The 11,528-nt window shown below is 34.0% G+C and overlaps 1 protein-coding gene and 1 long non-coding RNA gene across 3 annotated transcripts in view; one reads left to right on the forward strand and one right to left on the reverse strand.

Moving 5' to 3' along the window:
* The window catches only part of LOC138336501 (uncharacterized), a 45,865-nt gene extending 40,509 nt beyond the window's left edge, over positions 1–5,356 (forward strand). The window contains exon 4 of the long non-coding RNA XR_011210436.1: positions 3,331–5,356. This is a non-coding gene — a long non-coding RNA (uncharacterized lncRNA). The remainder of the gene's footprint in view (positions 1–3,330) is intronic.
* Positions 1–8,551, reverse strand: part of LOC138336497 (adenosylhomocysteinase-like 1) — a 108,695-nt gene extending 100,144 nt beyond the window's left edge. For both annotated transcript variants that reach the window (XM_069285998.1, XM_069285996.1), the window contains exon 1: positions 8,396–8,551. In XM_069285998.1, the coding sequence (XP_069142099.1) occupies positions 8,396–8,503 (108 nt within the window). In that variant the 5' untranslated portion in view covers positions 8,504–8,551. The remainder of the gene's footprint in view (positions 1–8,395) is intronic.
* Positions 8,552–11,528: the final 2,977 nt, after the last annotated feature.

The following is an 11,528-nucleotide window of genomic DNA, read 5'->3' on the forward strand; positions in this document are numbered from 1 at the left end:
CTGAGTGGCCCCCTGTATGTAGCGACTCCCTGTCTTATGTGACCTTACTTGAGCCCCCCCCCCCCCCCAATGTAATTTGCTATATAATTGGTCTGTTTTCAGCGACTCCCTGTCTTACGTGACAAGTGACTGTGTTTTTACAACCCCAAAACTATAAAAGGTCTGTCTTGAGCGACTTTTCATTTGCCTGTGGCCTTAATTATGATCGATAAAGAGGTGTGAACATCGAAGTAAACATTAACTGTTGACTACAATTAGAGACAATTTAGAGTACATCACAGTGTAACCAGTTTTGACAGATCATGAAAGATCCTTTTTTCCACAATATTTGGCTTCAAAACTATAAAATAGGTCAGGTACCATCCAGATATTTCTCCTTAATACACAATGGTAAACATTGACAATAAATAACGGTACACGTTAAATAAATCAGCATGTTTTATTTTGCCTAACTTATCATCAATGGCTTGGCGTGAGTGACTCTTTTTTCGTTTTTTTATGTGACATTTACGACCAAACATAATTTCACTCCTTGATATGAGTAAGAAGTCATTATAATTGCCATCCTGAAGTCAGCAACCCTATCTTTTCTTGAAACGTTTCTCCTAATGGCAGTCATGCAGTCTTGTAAAGACAAATGTACACGACTTGAGCTTTGGTAATGGCTGCCATTTGGCAGCATTGTACAGTAGATCTATAAAATTCAGCAAAATAAAGCACAGGCTTTGAAATATTATATCTACAAAAGTACTCTTTTTTTTCATCTACACAACAGCTGCAATTGTTTTGTAGTGGTCATTTTAGGACAGGTCTGATTTATGTGTCTGTTAAAACCATGGTACGGTAATAAAAAAAAAATTTAAATAGAAAAAAAAATTGAGTTAATCCAAAATTACACCCCCTCCAGATATAATTCTTGTCTTAAACACAGTTTAAACCCAAATATCAATGTACGTCTGCTTGTATTTATAACTAAATTAGTTTTTTTATTTAAAAAAAGTGTGTCTGCTTGTATTTACATGTATTGCTAAATGATTTTTTTATAAAAAAGAAAAATAAGTTTTATTTTTCTAAGAATTAAGAATTATTATTTTAAATCTACAGTCGAAACTTGTTATCTCGAAATTCAACGGACTTATGAAAATAATTCGACTCATCCGGAATTTGACTCAAACGTAATGTCATTAGGTTTGATAAGAACATATTTTTAATGGTGCTTATCTTATGACTATTACGGCTGGGTACATGTCTTTTACAGTGATCAGCATATTATCGAGATTTTCCAACTTATTATGTGTGTATTTAATCATTTTGGTTATGTTTTCAGATGTTTTTGGATCTTTTTTAAATACATGAAAAACTTCAATTACGATAATATGATCGTCTAATAGGCATGTACACCTTGTTTTCCCATAGGTGGTGTACTGACTTCAGTGGTTCATACAACAAACTTATACGAAATGTAGTACCTGAACAAATAAAATAGCATCTTTCTTATTTCAGAATTTAAAGCAAAATAAACAACAGTTTTCACCTTCGTAAGCAGACTACTCGCTCCGTTTTCGGCTCTCACATACAAGTTCACTCTATTGGTTAATATAATTTACGGTAAACGAAACGAAAGTAGGTTTCTATACCAATGCAGAAGTACATCGTTTGATTAAGATACTAGTATATATGCAACGACTAGTTAAACATTTAACATTGTGGGTTTGTTAAATTATTTTGCACTTTCGACATTTCATACAAGAATAAGAAAACACTTTCGTTTCTAATGATTCCTACACAAACATGCTTTCGGTCATGATCATGTGTGATTGTGTAAACACGCATCGTGTCTGTGAAAAGATAAGTAACCATTGTAAAGTGACGCTAATTAGGAAGCCAGACTTGAGAGGATTATTAAACAATTCCTAATTAGCAGTCATTTTTGTGGTATGTTCCCGTAGGCCTGTGTATACCGATCGGGATATATGCAGGTAAACCAATCATGTCTTATGACAAACCACGGGTATATTTACGTAATTGATTTTTTTTTTATTTGAAATTTTGACTGAAATTAAATTCGAGATAGCGACTATTTTTTTCATTGAATATCCGTTCTAGGGACCAGAAATTGACTTTGAATCAACCTGAGTTTCGAGTCATCGAAATTCGAGTCATCCGATCTCAAAATACATATACAAAGAAGGGAAAAAAACGGGACTTCAAAATTAATTCAACTCAACCGGAATTTCGAGTCAAGCGATTTTGAGATAACGAGTTTAGACTGTATTTAAAAGAAAATCAGGTTAATTGATATACATGTATTAATAAACAAGAATGTATTTAATGACAATTACCTACAGATTTTCAAACAGTAATGTTGCGGTTGGACTGTCTTAAGTGACTCCCTGTCTTATGTGACTTTTTTGTAATGGTCCCTTGGAAAGTCACATAAGACAGTCTCGACTGTACTGCTTATTTTCTATCAGACTAATGAATTCATCAAGAAGGACTTAACAAGAACATGTGCTGTTACCATAAGTGAGGAAACAATTGATATGGCTTGACATATACTTGTTCTGTTCCTTATCCACTTGTTGTCATAAGGTTTGAGGTCAAAGCTCTATCTGACTTTTATACTTTATATCTTTAACTCATTTCTGCTACACTTCATGAAATTAAAGGCTTGATATTTTTAAATAGTTTCTCAACAATATATCTTGCCTGTTCATACCCAAAAAATAAGGGGGAAACTATACTTCATTCCAAGTATTCCTAACTGTTCAGTTTTCTTTTCCTCCATGGTTGAAATCACAACTATTAACCTCAAGGTTTGGCTTAAATAGTTTAATATCATGATCAAGTTGAGGTCATTTAAGGACATGTTAGGTTAAACTTGGTGGTGAAGGAAAGCCAGAGTACCCGGAGAAAAACCATCGTCTGCAGTCAGTATCTAGCAACTGCCATTAATGGGATTCGAACTCATGACCGAGGAGCCAAGGAATGTAGCATGTGTAAACAATTGTTAAGTTCTAGCTAATAAACTGAGCTTTAAAGTATTCCGTAAGTTAAAATTTTGCTAAAGTCCTAGATATTTCTTTTTATGGAAAATATGTTCTATTCTATTTTCTGACCATACATAATTAGCTAGGTGGACTGCTGCCTGGTGCTAGAATTACTGAGAAGGTTGAGTCTATTTTGTTTAACAATATCTTAACAAAAGTCAAGGTCATTTATGGATAGGATATAATGAAATGAAAGAAAGCCAAAGTGAAGTAAATTCATCTAATAAATTATTATAATAATAATCGGTTAGTGACTCTTTTTCTGGTTTTGTATTTACAGGTGAGGTATCACAAATGCTGACAAAAAGTGGACAGTGTAGGTCTACCAGAACACCGCAGATTAATATCTAAACCTTCATGGAGGTAATTAAGTCAAGTATTATATAGGGAATGTATTTGTAAAAACTTGTGCTATAATATGATCCACAGGTAAGTCAATTAACATCACTAATGAGTAAAAAATGAATATACTCGATAGTTATATATATCATCAGACAAAAAAACAAAGGGGAAATAACTGTAATTCAATAAAGAGATATATTTTTTAAGTATTTATGATGTATTACTGTATAAAGATAAATAAATTGTTTGTGAAAAAAAAAATGTAGCAGTTTTTTTTAACCACATTTTCATGAAAATTTAGACGATAGCTTAGAGTTTGAATAAATACAAATTCAATAGAATAAATGCTGAAAAATAGATATTATATCAGCATCATAATGTAGATTTTCTGAACAGAATGTATGCAGGCCCTTAAACAAAACTACAACCTTCAGTTCAATATCAAATACAGAGAATCTGGGAAAAAACCCAACAATTTTTTTTTCAAAACTGAAATAAATGTTTCACCTCAAAGATCTTCAATAGCAAATATCAGCATCCTAGCACCATTTGCTGCAGATATTTCAATATTAAGAATAACTTAGCATGGCAAACTGTAACAAGAAAGAATCCATTCCAGCATCATATCTTCAAGATAAAGATTGCATGATGAATAATTGTATATTAGTTAAATGATCAAGTATTCAAATGTACATAAAAAGAAAATCATGCTTCATTACAGAATCATATAACGTGTACATTTATATAATTAGTTATGTATCTGCAGGATTAACCTAGTGGAACTGAAGATCATTCCAATGAAGCAGAAGATAATTTGGTTTGATAGTTTACGTCATTCACGATTTAATATTCAGGGTCATGCCAGTTAAGATGGCAGAGGAAAGCCAGAATACCCAAAAAAAAACTATTGACTTGCAGTCAGTGCCTTGCAACTGCACTACAAGTGATTTGAACCTGCAACCAAGAGGTGGATTTTTTTTAGCTAAGAATGTGGTAATAGTCAGGACATCTTGACTATTCAGCTGCCCCCACCACAGCTCCTCAAAATTTATTGTATCATATAGGTATACATACAATGAAGTTGGATGTACCCTATATTATAATGCCTTCTACAAATAATGGTTCAAAGTTTTAAAATTATATACTACATCACTTTCATAACCTGTGTACATCAAAGGAATAATCAAAAGGCATGTAGCAACAATGATAGGCAGTTTTTTTAGCAATCAAAGGGAAGTAACTCTAACACATCACTCACTTTTTGTTCACAGCTCATAAAATATAAAAATCCTGACACTTCACTAATTGACCATCGAGCAAGTAGTCAGAGGTCCTTTTCGACTGTTATTTCAATTTTTTTTTTTTTTACACTAGAATGCTTAGATCTTTTAATAATAAAAATTATTATATTCAAGCATATCTATTTCCAAAATAGTCCAAACATATGCATTCTATCTGAATATTTTTTTTAACAGACGAACAAAATTAAGATCAATCTTTTGATGGACTCAGATTTGTTTAAATATAAAATTTAAAATAGAAAAAAAAAGATATATATAGAGTCGAGTACACATTTTAGTTTGCTAATAGATTAATTTGACAATCAAAATTCTTATTTTTAAAGTGAATAGTCGAGCAAAGAAATTCAGTCTAAATGCGTTCATTGGCCTTCCAAAAGTTCTCACATATTAAAACGACGGTCAAGTTCTGGTATGTTTCCCAGTTCTGACCATTGAAATAAAGAAAAGTTGAAAGCATTGAAAGCGAGGCTGCGTGGAAATGTAACCACGGACATAGTCAGCCGGGAGGACGTTTAAGGATTCCTGTACTTTAAATTAATTTCTTCGTACGCAGACAGATTTTGACGAGATATTTTATTTTTCTATTTCATAAGAAATTCTACTGGATACACTCACACCATTTTTACCGACTTTAGCCATCCTTGCCCGACTGTTCACTTTAAACAATTTAATAAAATCCATTCAGTTTCATGTTTGATAATTAATTGAAACAAAAATTTAATTGAAGGTAGCTTTATCTGCTTCCCTTAAATTCCTATAAAGCTGTACTTGTTATCACTAGTATGTCTATTAACAGTTACATAATCACAAGGGATTTATACAGTTAAGTCTGTTATACAGATGTTGGAAATGTTTGATACCGGTGAGACACAGGAAGATGTTGTTGCCTCTAAGTACATCACCTTCATACGACATTGTAATGTGACCAAATGACAAGTGAAGGTGAATTAATTAAGAAAAAGTCATTAATAATCTGCCTTCTGCGACATATACATCATTCAGCTCTAGATCACCTCTTCCTTTCACCTCTTTATTCATTAGTACGTCAACAAGCCTTCAGGCTATACAATGTAAAATGTGACAGTGAGCCATTCAAACAAGATATTTATATACAGGTAACTTTCCGTGTCTTATTTTCCTGATTAATGATTTTAGAATCTCTCCAACACAAAATTCATTTCTACATTTGAAATTTAAGAATTCACTATAACCTGCAATTTGTATAATGATGATCAAAAGATAATAATTTCCATGCAAAATTCTGTTTTCATTCAATCATAAATTGTGAAACATGTACAATAATTTACTATCTAATAAAATGGATATAAAAATAGATAGTTAAATTACTTATAAGCACAGAGAGAAGTAGCAAGCCATTTCATCAGCATATGCTAACGTTATTTCTTCTTCATTTATCTTGTTCATTTTTAATCTTTATAAAAAATAGATAAATGTTCTTAGACTGAGTATCAGATTTTAAAATTATATCTAACTTACAAACAATAGACACTGAAACAGCTATAAAACTGTCAAAATTGAGATCAGACTCCCTGAACAGGAAGCACAATTTATAACTATATAGCAGCTCTGAGTCTGAGGTCTGGTTCATAAACCCTTCTTTGATACAAATTGGTAATAAAATGTTCTAGCTGGTCTGTAGAAAAGATGTGGTTGAGGAAAAGACTCTAAACCTCAAAGCTTGATTAAAGGTAAAAACTTTAAGGTTTGCATACACTTTAGCAATGTAAACACGTACAGAATAGCCCTAGAAACTGATGAAGTTAAATTTTAACAATACAGAACATGATACAGTTGATTAAAATATGTTGGCTAAAGGGAGATAATCTATTTACACATATTTTTTTATCATTAATCCTTAGATCCTATATTTTTACTAATATTTTTATCAAATACCTGTAACAAAAGACACTGTGGGTTGTAATATGTACATATATCCTGTTCAGGATATTTTATATATATATAAAAATTAGGATGTTAGATTTCTGAACAACTTTTTATTCACATGCTTTAAAATTGTTAAGAAAAATTCAATCATACATATTATTTTAGTCTAAAATTCTATGAGTAGACATTTGTAATTAGAATCAGCTTATGATTTATAATGTGATGCTTTTCATGTGTTCAAAAAAACTTATCAAATAAAGTCAATTATAATCATACAATATAATTAAGCAATTAAAATTTGTCATTTAATTTGAAAGCATAAAAAGAATATAGAAACCAAGTTTTAAATTATTTTGGAAGTGTTTTGGTGAGCAGTGTCCAACAACATGTCCAGTGATAATATGTATAGACCGTTTGCATATAGGTACCTTTAATGTTAAAATTTAGAAAGCATGCACGGTGACACGTGCACTTGGTATATCTTTAACGCAATAATAACAAAGAGTCCTTTCAGTGTGTATTTAAGCCTGTTATATATAGGCCTTGTCTTTCCTCCTTTTAAATTAACATCTTTAATCACTATAGAATTGCCTGGGCCACGTACAACTGCATGCATGCCTGATAAATTGTATGCGTTAATGTAGCATTCATTATATCAGAATATGCATTTCATAAATCAAATTAAGTTTGTTTTTTCTTATTTTATTGGTCAGAGATAGAACAATAAATTAAAAGTTAACACTGCAGCAAGTAAGTTTCCATGGTTTTTATTTTTTCGGAATGAACATTAAATTCTGTTGCTCTCTCATATATTACTTTGTCCCTCAATCCTTATTCCCAAAAGGAAAGATATTTTCGGAGTTTAAACTCTGATCAAAATAATTCAACAAATTCAACATGAAAAGTGTATTTGCTTAATTTGAGATTAAAATAATTTATTAATCAATTCATAAATGAATTTTGTTTCCTCAAAATGCATTTCAGATTTGTTTAAACTAGATTTTGTTAAACAAAATGCTACTTATTATAAATAATTTTATCAAGTATCCAGTTGCGTTGGTATTGGAATTATCGAGAACTTTAATCTGGTCATGCACACAGTGGGATGTTTATACATATATATACGTGTTTACTAGAGATCATTTTGACAGAATCCACCTGTTCAATATAAAGCAGCTAAATGTTCATGAAACAGCATCTTTAAATATATGATCACTGTAAGAAATTTATATTTCTTTCCTTTAAAATGACTTTATGTGTTACTATTTGAGAATAACTTTATATATTAATTCACATTAAATATTAATCTTTATGTTATCCAATATCAGAGGGTCAAGTCAATCAAATATTTAAACAAGATAAGATCAAATGAGATATCGACTTCAAGATATGTCAAGAATGGGTTATCACTTCATACCAACAGACTTACATATAATCCTATATTGTTCTGCCTGTATATGGGATGGACTGGGTCCTTTTACAGGGGCCTAATAAAGGAGTTCAAGTTTACTTTCCGGGATATTTCGTTACAAATGTAGAAAAACACAATGAAATTAAAGAATGAAAACACAAATACTGAAGACAAGGTGAAAGATAAGACAAAGGAACACGCATTGTGTCCGGAAGTGAGAAAAATCGATGTTTGTCTGAAACTAATCCACGTTTGGGTATCATTCGTTGAACATGTGCTCGATGATGAGACCTTCTCGGTCAGGATTCTCTCCAAAACACGACAGAATACTGTAAATATAGGTCACCTTAACAATAAAAACATGGCAAAACGGGATAAATACGTACCCTGGTGGATCTCTCCGTCTCTGACAGCTTCTTGTCAAACTTTAAACCCGGGTTCGGCTTCTGTGCCAGCAAGCCAGCTGATTCTCCGTTCACGTCTGCGTCCGACATTTTGGCTGTCGTCAGTCACGTGATCAACTGATGTCCGCTCCTTCAGTCAATGCTTTGAAGGCTTGTAACGCATTAAAAACAAGTTTGTAGGCTTAGACTTGTCGTCATTTATTCATGTCAGTTACATTTCATCTCATCTTTTGAAAACACATTAAAGTAGACCGTTAGCAACAAGAAATTACAATAAATTAACGTTTCGTGTGGATATACAAGTCAGTTTAACATAAATAATTTCTAGTTTCACTTTCAACTTGATCGTAGACAATAAGTGAGCCGTGGAATAGTCACTTTAGATCGGCTCCGATATTTCATTTAAATGAATCCACATTAAGATAAGTTATATAAAATGTCATTAAACTGATGTGCATTGTTGTGAATAACTTAATCATGACCATCGATATCTCGATTTGTACATACAGTACGTGTACTCCTGTAGACCTAAATCACAGGGGGCCAATTCAATGAAAATGGATGTTGTAATACTGGCATTTTTTGCATTTGGTGGATCCACTGATGAATATACATTTTTGTATATACCTCACAGTCATGCGATTTTTTTCCTCAGTCGATCCACCAAATACAAAAAAAATGTATATATATATGTCAACATTCATTTTCAATGAGTTGGCCCCCTGTGACCTAAATGTACATGTACAAATGTACATTGTACATGCATATACATATATGTATGCAAAAATGTAGTCGTACATGTACAGTGAAGCTATATATACAATGTACATGTAGGCCAATTATGTACCATACATGCTGTAAATTATTGGCAGTTGTAATGGCGTTATGCATGCATGCTACATTCACAATTATATTATATGTGCACATGTACATCTAGTGTACATTTGTACTTAGGCCTATACATGTACATGAAGCTACATGTTATTGTATACTCAGAGCAGACATATATGCACATCTATATTATGTATCACATGGATCATCACAGAAGTCACATGAGCCACCACAGAAGTAACATGAACTACCACAGAAATAACATGGATCGTCACAAAAGTACATGGATCATCACAGAAGTCACATGGATCATCACAGAAGTACATGGATCATCACAGAAGTCACATGGATCACAAAGGAAGTCACATGAACCACCACAGAAGTCGCATGGATCATCACAGAAGTCACATGGATCACAACAGAAGTCACATGGATCAACACAGAAGTCACATGGATCATCACAGAAGTCACATGGATCATCACAGAAGTAACATGGATCGTCACAAAAACATGGATCATCACAGAAGTACATGGATCATCACAGAAGTCACATGGATCACAAAGGAAGTCACATGGATCATCACAGAAGTCACATGGATCATCACAGAAGTCACATGGATCACCACAGAAGTCACATGGATCGTCACAGAAGTCACATGGATCATCACAGAAGTCACATGGATCACAACAGAAGTCACATGAACCACCACAGAAGTCACATGGATCATCACAAAAGTACATGGATCATCACAGAAGTCACATGGATCACAACAGAAGTCACATGGATCACCACAGAAGTCACATGAACCACCACAGAAGTTCACATGGATCATCACAGAAGTCACATGAACCACCACAGAAGTCACATGGATCATCACAGAAGTCACATGAGCCACCACAGAAGTAACATGGATCATCACAGAAGTCACATGATCACAAGAAGTCACACCACGGAAGTAACATGGATCGTCACAAAGTACATGGATCATCACAGAAGTCACATGGATCACAAAGGAAGTCACATGAACCACCACAGAAGTCACATGGATCGTCACAAAAGTACATGGTCATCACAGAAGTCATCACAGAAGTCACATGGATCATCACAGAAGTCACATGGATCATCACAGAAGTCACATGGATCACCACAGAAGTCACATGGATCATCACAGAAGTCACATGGATCATCACAGAAGTCACATGGATCATCACAGAAGTCACATGGATCATCACAGAAGTCACATGGATCATCTCAGAATGTCACATGGATCATCACAGAAGTCACATGGATCATCACAGAAGTCACATGGATCACCACAGAAGTCACATGGATCATCACAGAAGTCACATGGATCATCACAGAAGTCACATGGATCACAAAGAAGTCACAAAGATCATCACAGAAGTCACATGGATCATCACAAAGTCACAGTCAGTCACAGAAGTCACATGATCATCACAGAAGTCAAATGATCATCACAAAGTCACATGGATCATCACAGAAGTCACATGGATCATCACAGAAGTCACATGGATCATCACAGAAGTCACATGGATCACCACAGAAGTCACATGGATCATCACAGAAGTCACATGGATCATCACAGAAGTCACATGGATCACAACAGAAGTCACATGAACCACCACAGAAGTCACATGGATCATCACAGAAGTCACATGGATCACCACAGAAGTCACATGGATCATCACAGAAGTCACATGGATCATCACAGAAGTCACATGAACCACCACAGAAGTCACATGGATCATCACAGAAGTCACATGGATCATCACAGAAGTCACATGGATCATCACAGAAGTCACATGAACCACCACAGAAGTAACATGGATCATCACAGAAGTCACATGGATCATCACAGAAGTCACATGGATCATCACAGAAGTCACATGAACCACCACAGAAGTCACATGGATCATCACAGAAGTCACATGGATCATCACAGAAGTCACATGGATCACCACAGAAGTCACATGGATCATCACAGAAGTCACATGGATCATCACAGAAGTCACATGGATCACAACAGAAGTCACATGAACCACCACAGAAGTCACATGGATCATCACAGAAGTCACATGGATCATCACAGAAGTCACATGAATCACCACAGAAGTCACATGATCATCACAGAAGTCACATGGATCATCACAGAAGTCACATCAACGAAGTACATGGATCACACAGAAGTCACATGGATCATCACAGAAGTCACATGAATCACCACAGAAGTCACATGGATCATCACAGAAGTCACATGGATCA

This window comes from Argopecten irradians, chromosome 12 (assembly GCF_041381155.1).
Source record: "Argopecten irradians isolate NY chromosome 12, Ai_NY, whole genome shotgun sequence".
NCBI classification, from domain to species: domain Eukaryota; kingdom Metazoa; phylum Mollusca; class Bivalvia; order Pectinida; family Pectinidae; genus Argopecten; species Argopecten irradians.